This window comes from Alnus glutinosa, chromosome 12 (assembly GCF_958979055.1).
Source record: "Alnus glutinosa chromosome 12, dhAlnGlut1.1, whole genome shotgun sequence".
In the NCBI taxonomy this organism is placed as follows: domain Eukaryota; kingdom Viridiplantae; phylum Streptophyta; class Magnoliopsida; order Fagales; family Betulaceae; genus Alnus; species Alnus glutinosa.
In genome coordinates, this window is record NC_084897.1 from 23,912,126 (window position 1) to 23,930,270 (window position 18,145).

Consider the following 18,145-nt stretch of genomic DNA (forward strand, 5'->3'; position numbering starts at 1 on the left):
TGTATATACACATACATCGGAACATTTACTGGTCGATTACCACGAATTATGCCCAGTTGGGTCCCATACCTCAATGCTCTAAACATTGGCTTAGTGGATTTGTTTGTTCTTCACTTTTCTCACGATCGACCAGACATGAAAAACTATGATTCAAGTGTCTCTTCTTATCTGCAATTCTCTCTAATCATTAGATTTTTTTTTTTTTTTTTTTATTTATAGAATTTGCTTATTGGAAAATGGATGTTGTATTTCATGCATCTTCCGGTCATAGCAAGTGAAATTTAGATGAAAAAAATACCAACGAATTTTTTTAAAAAAAAAATAAAAAAAAATCATTGACGACAGTACTACTAATAAGATAAAGTTATTGTTAATTAGTATATACGCATTAGTATAAAAAGATTGAGTCTTATATTAAAAAAAAATGCCAGAACAGTGATGGGTTAATATAGCATAGTCGTGCTTAAACATTTAGGCCTAACCTTTTGAGTTAAATAATGTCTCAACATGCTATATTATTATCTTACTGAAAAACTCCCTAGTGTGTTAATCTCTCAAACAAGTGGTATCAGATTTGATAGTTGTGTGCGGTATGCTAGAGTCACGTAAGAATGGACAAAGTGATATCATATCTGATGGTGGCCAGTGTGCGGTACGCTAATGGTCCCTAGAGTAAGGAGCAAAGATTCATGGCGCGGGTACAAACGAGAACCATTGGAGTAGGGGCAAATTAAAGATGCATAGCACTGACGAACCCACATAACACACAAGTAATCCTAAAGACAGCCCAAAACTAGAAGATTGATAAAAGATTTCGTTTGAGGAGATCGAACATTGTTGATCATGTACACATGTGCAGGTATAAAAAAATTGAGTCCCACATTATTAATAAAAGCTTAATTCCATTTGAGATAGAGTTATAAAAAGATTGAGCTTAAGCTTTCGGATCGAGTGATATCCCTACATTCTATATTATGTTTTCACTAAAAGACTCCCATGTATGTCAATCTCTCTAACGATTCTCTGTAGCATTACAAAGATCGTCTCGAAGGGAAATTGCTCCTAGCACTTGACAACATTAGAATTGAAGGAGGAAGTGGAACTTTGATGCATACCAGATTACGAGTGGATTTGAGTAGCGGCATGCATATTGGAATTATTGCCTGATTAATCACAATTCCAAATAATTAAGTTATTTCCTTAGTTTGAATCAATCTCAGCATTAATATTTTCCATATTGGACTACAGACTTGCCATCTTTTGTGATTTTTCCTTTCAACAATAGGCTATATATGCCTTTTAATGTTTTAGTTTTCCATCTTTAGGAGATTATCCCATCTTTAATTAGAATTTTATTACTTTTTAGACGTTAGGTAGTTACCGTTATAAGAACATGAGATGGATGTATTAACAAAATCAATTTTTTGAAGAATAATAATTTTTTTCAATTTTCATCTCTTTTACAAGCTATTTTCATATATCGTTTGTTGTAGTTTAGGATTGAAGGTACAAATTTGCTTCATTTTTATCGCTTATGCTGCATCAATTGATATCAGAAACTAGCTGCGTACTTTCCTACCATGGCATGCAGAGGAGCACATGGAGAAATATTTGCAATCATTGGCGATGTGAGTGAATGTGCTAGTCTAGCTACGTACTCCCCGGCCGCCTTGATTGCTGCAAGTAAGCCTCAAATTTATCTACCAAATCCATCTCGTGGGGGAGGAAGATGAATTTGTTAATGGAGATTATTCAGTAAATTGGGACTCCCCCCTTAATTTGATCTATGACATTTATCTTGACAAAGAGGTTTATTGGAGGAGGTAAGTTTTTCGGATGATAAAGTAAAAATTGCTGAAGAGAATGATGCTCACAAATGTTTGATGAAAGTTCGTCAAGTGAATTGTCTTAGTTGGATCTTCATAAACTTATAATTTTGTTGATTTTTTTAGGGTTGAAAAGTTTCTATCAAGTTTTTTCTACACAAAATTTTGACGTTAACTTTGACATGTCGGAGGAAAATTTGATTCTTTTTAGCGGCCAATAAATAATTGATCATTTTTCTTAAAAAGTTTAAGGAGAGTGAATTAAAATTTTTTTTTTTAAAAAAAGCTTATGAAAATTAATTAATGCGAATACCAGAAGAACATTAGAATGAGCTCGATCTAGGTAGCATTCATCTTCATAATTATTATATTGTGATGAGTTGCAAGTTGTTTCCCTTTTGGTGTCAAGTTGCTTTGATATTGTAAAGTACGGGATGAAAATGATAGGTTAAATTAAAGATCGAGACAAAGATGATTTGAAATTAAGAACGAATTCTTTCCGAGTCAGTGTGAATGATAGATACGAGTTCAGACCACATACAAAAACTAATCACACATTCAACCGCGCGAATATATATATATATGACAACATTGTGCAAAAGAGTAAGCAATGGCTGCATCACCTAGAGAATTGTCGGCCTCCTTATTGGACATTTCCAAAACCTTCAATTCCAATCAATTAAACCTATTCCAACACCAAGACAAATTTCGATTCCCCTATAAATCAGATTTATTATAGGTTGGAGTTGGTTGGACCATAAATAAATGCAATTTTTAGCATTTAATCAAATGAAATTGGATAGAAATTTACTTGGCTAATTGGGTACCTATATATATATATATAGTGCGGTTGGTGAAGTAGGCAATTGGTGTGGGCACAACTCACTCAACCGGTGCAGTAGCAATAGCAATAGCAATAGCAATAGCAATATAGGATCTTGTATTTTTATGCATATAGTATAGGCCATCATGAATTATGATTATTAGTACTCGTTTTTTTATATCATTGATGCCTGACTTTTATTTAGCCTCCCCGTGACACAAGGACAATAATAGTCGAACAAGGAAGAGTTTGCAGCTTTTACTGAATAATTAACTCCTACCTCATAATACATATACATATATATATATATATATATATATAGGTCCAGGTTTTCAATTGGGTATGGTTTCAATTTTGTTTTTTTTTTGAGAAAAAAAATATATTAATAATAATAAGAGGTTTTAAATTTTATATAAGCAATTCTTAATCTGACTCATTTAATTAAACGAGTCAGATTGATCCTCCAACTTTAACTCGTTAATTTTGTGTTAAGTTCGTGGATCGTGTCAAAAATTGTTAGCCCTTATATCGTGTGTCAGGTTCGAATCGTGTTAAGGCACATGTATAAGACTATATAAGCCAACCATAATCTAACTAATTTAATTAAACTTTTCAGATCTTTTAGCCCTAACCCAATAATTTTATGTGAAATTAACAGGTCGTGTCAAAAAATTTCAATCATAAATATACTTATAATTCTTTCATTTTTTTTTTAATTTATTAACGCGTGTATCAATATCAACCATTAAAAAAAAAAAAATTGTAACGCCTTCCACCTACATGCTAATAAAAGATATATGGCTCATTAGGGGGTTCTTGCTGCACAAAGTTTGACAACTATATGAAACCTAGAACCAGTTGCAGTTGAAGCCTAAGGGCTCATGCTGCATAATTATGCAGAGATTTGGTCTCCAACCACACACAATGGAAGGGAATGCGCTTCAAGTAGCGAATGTTATAAATCCAATAATTATAATAATTAGAGTACATGTGGCCAGCTTATAAATGGTCGACAAGCAAGGAATTATGTACAAATTCTCTGATTGGTAGATTTTTCATGCGAGGAGAAAAGAGGCAAACTTTGCTGCCCACGAGCTATAAAAGGCGGCCATTAAGCAAAGCATAGATCAAGTATGGGGAGAAGAAATTCTTATGTGCATCTCCTATGTTGTTTTGTTAGAGTAATTAGCCGTGGTTCAATGAAAAATGACTCATATCTTTAAAAAAAAATAATAAATCTAACATTTTATTATTTTTTTTTACGGAAAATGGTGCAATATTTGTAATTTTTAATAAATTATTATTTTAACTATAGGTTTTTCATGTTATCTGTGGGACAATATATGGCGATCGAGCTAGGAAGATCGATCGTATATGGACATGAAATTCGATAAATTTGGGGAAACGGGGAGGACAGGTCCATTGTTCCAGTAATGTACGCCAACATTAATTGTACCAATCACAATTATCCATCTGACATTTTAGAGAACCCGACAAAATTCACAATCAAAATTGGCTACGTTCCCTGTGCTACACTTACATTAGAATAGATGGTAGCTTTGAACTGACACGGATCAAAATTCATGTGACACCTACAATGGATCATCATCGTCTTATTTATTGTCTAAATTATTTACCATACGTACAATAATTGTGAGGTAGTTTGTATGAAATTTACATGTCCGGATAATTAAGTATTATTTGAACAAGTGAATTTTATATAGACTTTTTCATAATTGCTACTTAAACCGCTAGAAATTAATTTCAATCTTTCATCCGACGATTCTACCAACAATTCAGTTTATTAAAGTGATATTTGATTTTGGAGTATATGACTCATTTTTATTTTTATTTTTTATTTTGTATTTTTTAAGAGTAATATTATTTAGTAGACTGTTATACGACTACCATACAATTGAGATGATGTGGCAGTAAAAATCATGCATTTTTTTTTTTTTTATATAAGTGCTGATCTATATCTTAATAATTGTTTGACAATCGTATAACAGTTTATTAAATATCAATAATTATTTTATTTTTAATGAGTAACTCTAAATACTCAACTCTTATCCCACTTCTATACAATCATGCTAACATGGCAATATCCATAAGCCTTTAGATTTTATTTTATTAGTAAAGGTTGATTCAAATGTATTATGGGCACTGCCATATCATGCAGTTGTTGTATAAGAGCCGAGTGGAATGAAAGTTGAGTATGTAGCATTACTCATTTTTAATAAATCATGTAAAATAGATGTCAGTTTAAAAGGTAGTGTTAGGAAAATTTGCTTCCTCTAATCAAGTTCTTTTTTTTTTTTTAAATCTTTATTTAATTACTTCCAATCGGGACCATATATGATGTTGAGGGTATGCCATATAACATGAATGAGACATTATAGATAATTTGTGTTTCTATTCATTTCCCACAAGTTTAAATTGACAGTTAAATAAATTAAATAATTAATTAATATACAAGGACATAATTCTGATTTCTTATGTTCGAAAATGATAACTTTATTTTTATACGCAGATAATTATGTCATACTTTATCTTGATTTACTAGTAATTGATCAAAGTTTGTTCACATTCTGGCTGAAAAAAGAATCCTTAAAAAAAAAAAGTCATATGTTTTGGCATCGATGTAATCTCTCCTTTTACCAACTTGTCTGTTATGAAATTGTGTTTATGTGGTTTGAATGAGGATGCCAGGAATAGACTAGGAGAAGATTTTCCTCTATTAATTAATTTAAGCTCAAGAACACTGACAAACCTCTCCCAAACATTAAGTGAGAAACTATCTGTCTAAGTCCGTGGTGAAATCGTGGTATGTGAGGCTTATATAGAGAGGAAAACATGCAACATAAAATCTTATTATATTTAAAAATAAATGTCAGTTTAATAAATTAAATTTGTGGGTGAAAAAAATTTATCCATATCCTAACTAGCTTGGAGGAAAATAAGTTTTTTTTTTTTTTTTTTTTTTTTTTTTCTGTTTAGCACCAAAACAATTTGCACTGCTACATACACGTACATGTCGTACTGGTAAATCAGGGCAAACACACATCTCAAGGAAAGTATGACGACAGAGCGTTTGACCCACGACCACGTGAACATAATCAACAGGTGTTTTAGTGTCAGATGACTCGATCGTATGTTCATTCATGTGTTTAATTAACAATCAAAATATTTCCATAATCACTTATATATAAAAAAGAAAAGAAAAGAAAAGAAAAGAATCCATATGCGCCAAATTTCTAGCAAATAACTGAATTAAAACAAGAGCCAGTACTTAAAAAACTGGATGGTGTGATTCTTTCTGGATAAAAAACTAGACGATCGACAATAGTCTTTCTTAAATTAAGATTAAATATAATTAATCTTCATTCTGTCTCTATAATATTAATATAGGCTGTCGTCCATGCATGATGCATGGATGAATGTGATCAAAATCATACATTATCAAGTTCTGTTATTATCCAATTTAAATAACCTAAAGAAGTAGCTTCTGATCTCCTTTAATTTATAGTATTCCTGGTCAGTGAATTGTTGAGTGAAAGGAACAATTCGAAACTACTGATGGTGAATTCGTATGTATATGAGTTTAGAGCTAATTAATTATGAAATAATGACAATTTATGTAAGTTTATATATAGTATTCTTTTTATTTTATTTTATTTTTAATAGATAGACATTAAAGTATTAAAGTCAACAACATATATATCATGAAAGTGAGATTTACGTAAGTAGGTTATTTGCAAAATACAGTGCTCATTTAAAATTTAGTGATAAATGTAAAATTATTCCCTTAGGTTGCACTGATGTGCAAATTAATACCTGCTTAAGGTATAAAAAGTGACCTAAACCTCCCCATGGTTAGCAAAAATAACAAATAACTCACTGCTCCTATTATTATTATTATCATATATATACTTATTTATTTTAAAGGACACGTGCCATAATATTATTGGTGCTGGCATAACACATCAACGGATTCCATCCCATTTGCTAACTAATACAAGATAGTTTTTCCATCATATCAATATTGGTAAAAAGGTTATATCTCGTGATTTTAACATCCTATGAAGGCAAATTTGGTGGCGTTAGAATGCTGATTCAAAGGCCTACAAGGTCGTGTTCATGAAGTTTTGCTAATACCAACGTTTATGGATCAAAACAGGCTATAACGAGAAGACTGAAAATGTTACATAATAACTCGTTCTAAATTTAAGTTTGAATGATTTGGCAGAATAGCTTGTTTCAAGTTTATGTTTGAATGAGCTTTAGAAGGAGTTGGCAGAATAACTCGTTCCAATGATCGTCCTAAGTCAGTTTGAACACGCCACTTCAAAAAATTGTATAACGCCTTGAAAAGATATGAAACCCTAATCAATTTCGAACGAATAAGTTACCCATTCAAATGAGAAATTGATTGTTAAGTTTATTTCAGTTATTCGCAATTTTATTCTAACAAGTAGCATCCCTGTTTGAACGAGTTGTGGCAATTTTTGTAAACCGACTTTATTTCAGTGTTTTCTTAGATTTAGAAGTCTAGGTACAGAACTGCAATTTTTGATTAATTATCAATAAGAAACACTTTGAGAGTGGTTTTATTTTCTCTCCTACATCGAATCCTTGATTGACTCTCGGTTTTGAAAAGAGTTGTCATTCTTGTATTTTTTTTTTTCTCAGCCCTCCATGTTGCGTTGCATCACTAACGAAAACCACGTCAAAGGACCTATTTGTATTTTTTGCTTCCTCTAAATAGTTTTTAGCCACAATGAGTTATTTGCAACGTACTCAAAGAAACCACATATACTAATTTTGTATTTGTTTTCCTAAAATGAACTACATTTTATAAAGTTATATGAACGAGTAGTGTATGTAAATGCTATGATATTTGAAGAAAAAAAAACCGGCCAACCACTCAGAATAAGATTTTCCTAAAAAAAATGTTTGTGAATAAATAATTTATTATACCAGACGTTTTTTTTTTTTTTTTTTTTTTTTTTTAAGCTGTTGGTGATTGAAGCTAGATTTGAGCAACAAGAAACCATTTATTATTGAAGCTTAAACTGAACTGTACGAGTCTCGCGGTAGCTTAGCAATATTGCTCGCAAAAGACAGGGTTTGTGACAAGACCACGATAGCAATAATTATACGTACGAAGGCACAGATAAGGACTAAAGATGATGCATGAAAAAGACCAGAGCGAATCAGCGATTGATCTGGCTCTCACATGAACAGAGAGTGGTTTTTGTTTTTGCCGAGACCAAAATTTGTGGTACCCATACACACTCATCTGTGTCTTTTGTTTGCTTTCGTTCGCATTTGCATGGGATTATGAATCCAACCGGCAGCGCCCACAATATGTAATCATCTCTCCAAAACCAAAACCGCTTTTCACTCCCCCTTTTGTTTGCTTTATAAAGTTTGACTGGGTCCTACGTCGATTGCGTCTCTCGACTGTGTAACTACTGTTGAGAGCTGCCTTTTGCATGAGCGGGGCTGCCGGCTGACTCATGCGAAACCCCACGTCACTGTTATTTACGTGCATTCACATTATTCATCACAAAAGTGTTGTGTCTCAGCCTGGATTTCCAGGCTCTCTGTAGTACGAAAAGATAGCAAAAAGACACCAAATTTTGGAGTTTTTAATTAATTTTTAAGGTTTTAGGAATCATTAACAGGTGCTTGAGAGGAGTTCTTTCTCAATCGGTTGATTCAGTGGGGGGTGGGGGGGGGGGTAGTTAGGTTTTACCACAAACGTTAGTGAGAGGAGTTCTTTCTCGTTGTGTTGTGTTGTGTTGTGTGTGAAAGGGAAAACGAAGGAGGTTGTGACGTCTCTCATGTGTCTTTTCAGGACAAGAAAACGAGGGCCGACCTAAAAGAAAAGCGTACATCAAAAGACGCGTAGCGAACTAACAGTGACTAGCTTTCATTCATCATGTCGCTTCTCGGCCATATGATACTAAATAAATAATTAAAAATTAAAAATTAAAAATTAAAAATCTTGATTAGTTACGATCGATTGCTCAGACATTTCATAATTAACGGGATGACTATGGTCACACATTTTTACTGAGATAAACATGCTTCAAAAGGCCCTCGTACGTAAAGATATGCAAAAATGCAAAGAAGGAATTAAGAGAACTTCAGGGACAGAAATTAATAATGATGTGTAAGAAGAGCCAATGCAAGAAGACAATTCTCTCCGAATTTCACCCCTCAAGAACTATAGCATGACAAAGTTGGAGATAAGAAAGATTAATTACCATCGATCAGTCTTTTTATCCCGGTGATGTTTCCACCCTTAAGATTCATTACAATTTTTTTTTAAAAAAAAAAATTGTAGATTTTTAAATTATGTAAACTCAAACTGATTTTCAAAGCATATTTACGACATAAAACATTGAACTTAATTGATAAAAATATACTTAATTATTGTTGGTAATAAATTACTTTTAATAAGTAGTATTTTTTACGCCGTTCGATTAAAAGAAAAAATAGTATAAATTCACATAATTTGAGAATCTATAATTTCAATTTTTTTTTTTTTTTATTTTTAGTGAATGAAAATTTTATAAACCAAATACAAGCTACGAATCAATCCAGTAGTTTCAAAGAAATTGTATGTAAGGAATCCTTATCCTAGATATAAAAGGGAACTAGCTCAATTATATATCCATATTTTGAGATAAATATTCCTTAAATAAGGTTTAATTTGATATATCATCTATTTTAAAGATCTAAATATATTTAGTACTCCCTTACTTTTATAATATTTATTAATTTAAGATAAACTTAATCACTCATACTCACATTTATATGAAAACTTTCCATATCAATTGCATGTATAAAATTCATAATTTTTTCCATACTAAAACAAGGAAACAGAACCAGGAGAGAATGGAAAATGGACACTCCGATGAAAGTTAATCATCTGCTTAAATTATTTAAACTTTTGTAGCAAAGATAATTATTGGAGAGTCTCTCCTTCCCACCATATATATATATAATTCTGTTCATCAATCTCGCGAGCTGGAGTAAGGAGTTTCCTTGATGGCCCCCAGATGAAGGGAGGGCAGCTGGCTTGCATGGTTGATAACAATTGCGCCACCCTACACTATAGTTAGATGCTTCAAGTTGATATATAATCAACTATATTGTTTTGGTTTTTATTGTAGCAACAGCTAGGCCGGTTCTGTTCCGGATGGTGCACATGCACTTACTTGGTCGGTAGGCAATTCAGAAATCGACAACAAATGTTTTTGGACTTATGGGTGAGACATGCACCTGTGATCTATCAACTGATCATATTATTATGTAGTGTTCTGCAAATCGTCAGGAATGTCAATCGTCATAAATGAACCAAGAACTACTCCGCACACACCAGGCAACCTAAATCCACCATTAATGGCGCCTTCAGTGGATCCTACCAACCCCGCCCAGAATAAACATATATACCCTTCTTTAGAACTGTTTTCTGGGAGCAATATTATTTTTCTTAAAAGAAAAAGAAAACTCAGCTCTTTTTTTTAGTTTCTTGAAAATTGTTACTCAAAAATCTTATTTATTATGTACTTTTCTTTCTGATTTCTAAATTCTAAAAACACAGCCAAACATATTTTTCTGTTTGCAACCGTTTTGGGTAACTCGTAGGCCCGCATTTATATATAAATTAAAAAAGAAATTAAGGGCTAAGTAATTCTGCAGTAAGTAATTAAGTAATACTGCAGTAACTAAAAAGAAAGGGCTAAATATAACTCTACAATTCGGCTTATTACCATTATAAAATAACTACATATTATTAATTAGTTTTAGTCCCTTTGACCACACTTGGAAGGTTGAGCCAAAATTAATTTCTATCAATTCTTATGATTGGATATCAAAACATATGTCAATACTAGCTGTTGATGTAGCTACAATTTTGAGGTATTAATTAACTCCATTAATTACAAATTCCTCAATACTTTAATACAATTAGTAGCTATAAGACAGACGTTTAGAAAAAAAAAGTAATAAAAAAAGGTATAAGATCGACTAACGTCAACAAATTGTATCAATGAAAATTATCCGGATTTCTATACATTCTAATTCTTTTTCCTCATGAATATTCCATATTTTTAATATATTAACATATATTGTGGTCCAGTACAACGGAATCCCATGAACTATATCAATATTGTATGTGTTTAATTGGTCCCATGAGCATGCCAATGGTGGGGAGAAACAATAAGGCCATCTTAGAAAAAGAAGAAGAAAAAAAAAACAAATTTGGTAACGACAAGCAGCTGATGGATAGGTAAGTTTTATTGGTTTTAAAAACGTTGCAATTGGACATGTTAGAAGATTAGTTAAGGAGTAATGTTAGATAAATATTATATTTTTATTCTATAATGGTCCAACAATATTGACTTGTTACTCCAAATTAACCATTAAATCTATTATGTTTTTAGTATTGATAAATTCGGTGTCAAAACTTATTTAGTTATAAGTTTTAGTCTACTGGTTAAGTCGGTGAAGAGTTTTATATATCCAAGACTGAATCCAATTCAAATTAGAAAACCTAAAAAATATGTTTAAGCCTAATTAATCAAGAAATGAGCAAATTGAAATTTCATTAAGTGGAGTTAAAATTGGATTTGTCAATTCTAGATTGAGCACATCTCCATATTTTAACAATAACTTTCGGCTCGAAGTATCGGATTGCGGTGAAATCAACGGTGTTGGAAAGCTAACACAAAAGGCAATAAATATTTCTAAAATAGGATTTTTTTAATTCGAACGTTTACTATGCCAAAATCACTCCGCAATATAGGACCGAAAATCTAGGCAAATTTTTCTGAAATCTTATTCCAACTCGAACTGGGTTTTCTTTAGAGGTTTATTTAAAGGGACTTCCAAGCACAAATTTATTAAGGATTCTACCATAAAATTCAACGTTCTAAGCGAGGGTTTTAAACCTGAACTATTAATGTTAAATCTCTCTTAGAGTTTTGGTTATTATTTAACCATCAACCTTGAACAATTGAAGCCAACCGGAGTTTTAGTTAAGGAGATCAAGAAGAAGAATTCTCTAGAGGTTCTGGGAGAGAAACAGACAAGTGGGTCACTTGTTATAATTTAACAGTGTGACGACTGAAAAAGTTTTGTGAGTATTAACATCTTGTAATTCGTGGATTCTTGGTTATTGGATTGATTTCTTGGGTTGGCTACCCTATAGTGATTTTTCTCTTTGAGTTCAAAGAGTTTTCACTTTGTCACCAAATATCTGTGTCAATTGCTTTATTGTTTTTCATATTTTGATGATTGTTTGTTTGTAGTTGATTAAATTTGTTATTTCGCGTTATATTGTCATATACCTATTCAACTCCCCTTCTAGGTATGGCGTTGTTTCGAGTCTGATTTATATTTTCAAGATCTTCTTCTTTATTTATTATTTAACAATAATTAATACAAGAATAATGTTAGGACCATCTTTTTATCTTAATTTTTTCATCCCAAAATGGATGTGACTTTTAAAATCATCGTTGGATTGAGATTTGATCCAATAGTGATCTTAAAAACCACATCAACTTTAGGAGAATAAAAAAATGGTCTATATCAAAGTAAAGATCCTGAGTTCGAATCTTGTATTTCATTTAACTTCCATTTTAATTAAGAACAATCCTGTTAACAGTCAAACCCGCCTAGAGATGAAATATTTCTCGTGTTCGGTTTCACTTATTAATATGGAGTTTGAGCCTACATGTGAGATCTTATAAGCTCAAGCTTTCATAAACAACTTGATTATTTTGAATAATTTTAGTACTTATTTCAGGACATGAAAATTTGATGATGGGTATGCCTAGGTTTCCTTATAAAAACTTGTCAAGTTTTCAACTTTCCAAAACTTATCATTTTATAAAGGAAAAGATTACTTAGATAGTAAAGGTTTAGGTTTTCTTCAAAAGTAGCTCAAAAGAAAATTTTGACCATCCAACCAAAAAAATACTTGTAGGTGTTCTTCAAAGTCGCTCAAAAGCTATGATCCATGGAAAGCTGGTCTTTCTTTTTTAGTTAGTCACTTAACCTCTGCATTGGCATCGAGAAGTTCTTGGTAATCTAGCCGTTATAATTTATAAACCAAAATTGGCTAAACAGCATATATATATATATATATATATATATGTATTCTGATTAGTACTGAGCTTGTGGTGCTCGCAGCGCAGCTGCGACTTCCTATATAGGTAGCTCTGCAGCTTTTTCATGACAATTTTCCAGAAGCACCAGAATCTAACGTGCATTTGCTCGGTACGTAATGATGAGAAGAATATTTTTTTTTGTCAAACTTTATGGGGTATATATCATCATGAAGGTGATCGATAAAGGAAAAGCTGTCAGTATATAATACAAGTCAAAATGGGCTATCTCAGTGGTTTGAGTACAAAGAAAGAAACACATTGAGAAGTCAAATGTTGAAGCACTATTTTTTTTTTTATTAATTTTTTTTTTCCACCTTCATTCTTCCTATTAATCACAAGAACCGTGGAAACTAGTCAACAAGTAATCATTATACTTGCCATTAGAAAGTACTCCTTGAAGATGCTTCAAAGCTTGGTAATGATCGTGTCTAGCTGATGGATTAGGTTGATTTATTTAGGACAAGAACCCAGCTATCAACAGATCTCAATTAGACACGTGATCCATCAGCTTGTCTCCCAAAACCCTAACTAGGATTTTGTATTTAGTCCCCATTCTGCCTTTCCCTTTTGTTCTTTTACGACAGTGTGATTAACCTGGGAAAGACTTTTTTACAAATGTCATTAACGCGCGCATGACATAATTAACTAAACCACATTAATTCCTACGGTGGAAAATTTCCTAGGGTTCTAGCATACTTAAAAACCCTAAGCTCATGCAGGGCCCTAACTCAATCGAACCTTATAGAATTCCACCTTTTTTTTTTCCGAACTTTTTGAAATTTTAGTGTCTTTTTATGCATTGCATGCCAATATATATTCACGTGTCATAGTTATCGAGTACACCCTAATTATGATTCACGTGAAATTCAAATCTATTAATCCGGCCAACTCAATGCATGATACTCATTACCAAGCAATAATATTCTTGAGTCTCGACATACATTTGCATATAGAATTTGAAAGTTATTACAATCTTCCACCGCTTTCAATCATAAGGAATGTTGAAATAAATATGCTCTAACATTCAGGACAAGAGACTTTAGCAATTAATTAATGTATCATTATTATGAGTAATAGTAAAAAGAGTAATACTACTCTTCAACGTAAATATCCATTTATTACATCGATTAACGTAATATATTTTAAGTGATTTTTTAAGGTCAATTACTTCAGATATATCTTGTGAACTGGTGTAAAATGATTAGAAAGAATAACACATTACTCTAGTAAAAATGCATCTGTGAGGGATGTAGTGTAACACCCCAGTCTCATATTGAGAAGAGATGAATAGCTCACATAGAGTGAGTGGTTTATAAAGATATTCATGAGTGTTAAGTCTCACATTGCCTAGTTACTATGTGAAACTGGACTTTATAAGAAATTATAGGAAAGTTCCAAATTGATCAGTCTTTTTGGAGTACTGATAGTATAGATGTGGCTAACACTTTTTGTCCGAGTTGTTATAAATGGTATTAGTGTCATCTAGTAACGCTAGGTAATGTGATACTGGAGCACCGCATAACATGGCCCTGATAGCTCACATAGAGTGAGTGATTTATAAAGATATTTATAGGTGTTAAGTCCCACATTGCCTATTTACTAGGTGAAACTGGGCTTTATAAAGGATTCTAAAAAATCTCCAAATTGATCAGTCATTTTGGGGTATTGATAGCGCAGATGTGGCTAGCGTTTTTTTTCTAGGTCGTTACAAGTGATATTAGTGCCATCTAGTAACGCAAGGTAATGTGGTACTGGAGCACCGCATGACGTGGCCCTGAAGAGGACATTAGGAGTTTAAGAGGAGAGTTTGTAATAGCTCGGTCCCATATTGGGAAGAGATGAATAGTTCATATAGAGTGGGTGATTTATAAAGATACTTATTGGTGCTAAGTACTACATTGCCTAGTTACTAAGTGAAACCGGACTTTATAAGGGATTATAAGAAAGCTCTAAATTGATCGACTAGCCCTTTTGGGGTGATAGCGCAGATGTGGCTAGCGCTTTTTCCCTAGATTATTACATGTAGACTGTGCAATCTACAAATTTTGGAGTCAAAAGAGTTATGATTTTTTTTACGATTAACTTTATGTCATCTTCTAGCCATGATACATCCCTTGGCACATCTGTGCCGCGTATATTGATGGCCCATTGCATCTCTGAATTAGCCACCAAAATATAGTGTTACCTAATTATTACTGACTACTGTTACTAAAACTCTTATTTCACTCCCTCTTTTCTACTTCTTGATCGAGTTAAAAAAAAAAAATTACCTACCATCTTATGGTTGGCACTACCCCCAACTACAACGTGGAGGTGGTCGAGGTCATCCGATCTAGTGGCCATGACCACCTGATAAGAGAGCTTTGGTGGTCGCAACTACTAGAATATTGGAGGGATATATGGTGGTTGCGACCACATGATCACTTGTTAGAGGTGATTGTGACCACTCCCAATAGGTCCGAGGGAGATCATGGCTTCAGAGGTGGGATGCACTACTCTCAAAGTTTGGTTGGGGTAGAGCCTAGGTGATTTTTTCTTTGAGTTTGGACTGATATGATAATGTCTGGCCAATAACACTATTTTTTGGAGCCTGACGAGGTAATGCCATGTAGGGAGCTGTATAGAAGATAAGAGTAAACTGAGAGTGCCTTTAACATTTTCCATTATTAAATAATGAAATTGTTGGACTCATATGACACATCTTTAGCTAAAACGTAGCACTCATTTTAGGAATTTCCATCATTCTCTCTTTCTTTCAAAATTCCCTCTCTGTAAAACATAATCACACTCCCTTTAAAACACCGTCACTCTCCATTTGTCTATTGGTATCCTAATGAAAATCATTCTCTCATTAATTATTATATCATTAGTATTTTAATTAATTATTTAGTCATATATAGTTGATATAAATCTTTTAAACACGAGTTTCAGTGATGTGTAAAGTCTTTTTTTTTTTTTTTTTTTCATTACCTTTAATGGAAATAAATAATTCTTTTCAGAAGTCTTAAAGGAATAATATTACAATTAATCTAACTTTATTAAATTTGAATTACCTTAACTATATAGATATTTGAAAGCAACTTGATATTAACAAAAGCCTCGAGCGAATAATAAAACTATATAAATTTTAAAAGGTTTGATATATTTACGTATAAATTTTATGGTTTACTATTTTCTATTTCTCTATTTGTATATCTAAAAAATTATATAAAGGAAAATTAAGCCTGATCACCTTAAATAATAATAATAATAAAAAAAAACCAAATGTATAATTATGAGTTTTTAAAGATATGATGTAGAAAATTCTGATGTGACTTGAATGACAGAGGAGTATATATATATATATATATATATTGGTGTTTCTTGGAAGTCTTTTATACGCAGCATAAATTAGTTGACCCTAGTTTAATTTATGCACTAATTATGGAAATGAGCAGGTTAATTAATATTATATGTGAAACAAAAAACGTGTTCTTGAAATTTCTATATTATTTATGTCTCTCCGGGTTTTTTTGGCTTTCATTAGTTTATGAAGGATGCCGCCTAAGGTAGGTATTCATCTATTAATTTGCTTCATCGTAATTATTTATTAATTTGTAAGATTAATGTAATTAACTTCTGATAATGCTTAATTTGTTGCTTACGCAGGGTTCCAGCTAGCTTTTTCTTTTTCTTTTTTGTTTTTTTTGTTTTTTGTTTTTTGTTTTTTGAACAAAGTAGTCAATCTTCATTAAAGTAAGCAAATTGATCCCAACAAGAGAGGATCTAGGAAGACAAAGGCTCCCTAAGTACAGCATTCAAAATAAAAGTAGGACACTCTTCAAGCCAAACACCATCCATCTCTAATGTGGAGGCCTCTTTTGCTAGCAGATGAGCAACATTGTTAGCCTCTCTGTTGACATGAGCGATAGTAACTCCTCTTAGTCCTTGCATTTCCATGTTTATACCTTTCACAAAAAGACCAGAAACGTCATGTTTTGGGGATCTTGAGTTCACGTCATCTACAATTTGTTTTGCATCCCCTTCCAAAATAATCTCATAAAATCCCACATCTTTACAAAATATCACTGCCTTGTAAGCTGCCATAGCCTCCGCTAACTTTGGTGTAGCCACAACCTTTTTAGTAAGGGACTTTGCTCCAAGGACATTTCCAGAATGATCTCTTGCCACAATACCAATGCCAACCCACTCCTTTATGGTGTTAATAGAGGCATCCCAGTTGACTTTGATAAGACCAACAGGAGGGGGCACCAGCCTATTTGGGGACTAGGAATGGTCTGCAGATTTTCCACAGAAGCCAGATAATCCCCCTTTTTATTTCATCTTTGATACTCTTCAAGGTGAGCCACAGCCTCTGAATACATAATCTGGGGGTGGGAGAACGATGACTCAAAAATGAGCTTATTTCGCCTTAACCAGATTCGTCTTGCAATAACAGCCATTAAGTTTAAATCATCCATCTTTAGCCGGTCCAAGCAAAATTCCATAAACTGCATAATCCTGACTCCATTAAAAGCACATTTTTGAAAAATCATAGATCCACTTCCCCACACATCTTGGGCAGCCGGACAAGACCATAAGACGTGTACCACCGTCTCCTCTTCTCTGTAGCAGCTAGCTTTTGTTGACTGCTCAAGTTTTACGGACTTAAAAGAAGCTTCTTTGTTTAGAAATGATAAAATAATTTAAGTTCTTTCCGCAATAGATTTTTTTTTATTATTATTTTTTTATTTTTGTCATGAGTTGCATTTTGTAATGCTTAATTAAGACGCAACACGGAAAGAAAGAAAAAGAAGAAGAAGAAGAACTTCATTTATTACTCTTAAATTTTCATCCACATTTTGAAATAATGTACTTAAACTTTAAAACGTTTCAATTTGTAATTTCTATTTTTCAGAAAGTTTCAATCTCAGTCTTACGTTATAATTTTCTGTTAAATCCTGTCAAAATTTCTAAAATACCCGTATTTATATATTTTTTTTAAAAAAAAATTATAAAATTTTTCAAAGATTCAGGCATGGGTATTTTTGTAAATTCCTTTAAATTCTAACCAACACCTAAATCATAGTAATTTTTTTTTTCTCTTTTTATTTTTCCTAAAAAAAAATTAGGGGTATTTTAAAAATTTTGACATGATTTATCAAAAAATTCTAACAGATGACTGAGACTTTCTAAAAAATGAATTCCCTAAATTAAGACGTTTTAAAGTTTAGATATATTATTTCAAAATGGGTGAAAGTTTAAGAGTTACAGGTGAAGTTTTCTCAAAAAAAAAAAAAAAAAAAAAAAAAAAAAAAAGGATAAAAACAAAA

The 18,145-nt window shown here is 32.3% G+C and overlaps 1 protein-coding gene across 1 annotated transcript; it reads right to left on the reverse strand.

Annotated features, from left to right (window-relative positions):
• Positions 1 to 16,598: 16,598 nt before the first annotated feature.
• On the reverse strand, positions 16,599 to 17,293 carry LOC133852688 (uncharacterized). Its single transcript, XM_062289448.1, has 2 exons — positions 17,166 to 17,293; positions 16,599 to 17,088 (listed from the first exon to the last, which is right to left on the reverse strand). The coding sequence occupies exons 1-2, from the start codon at positions 17,291 to 17,293 to the stop codon at positions 16,599 to 16,601; spliced, it is 618 nt and encodes a 205-aa protein (XP_062145432.1).
• Between the last annotated feature and the right edge of the window lie 852 nt (positions 17,294 to 18,145).

Bases quoted from the DNA above. Each gene is read 5' to 3' on its own strand.
- LOC133852688 (XM_062289448.1), bottom strand. From the start codon at position 17,293: ATGGATGATTTAAACTTAATGGCTGTTATTGCAAGACGAATCTGGTTA. The intron at 17,089-17,165 runs GTATCAAAGATG...GTCCCCAAATAG, and splicing joins GCTGTGGCTCACCTTGAAGA to GCTGGTGCCCCCTCCTGTTG.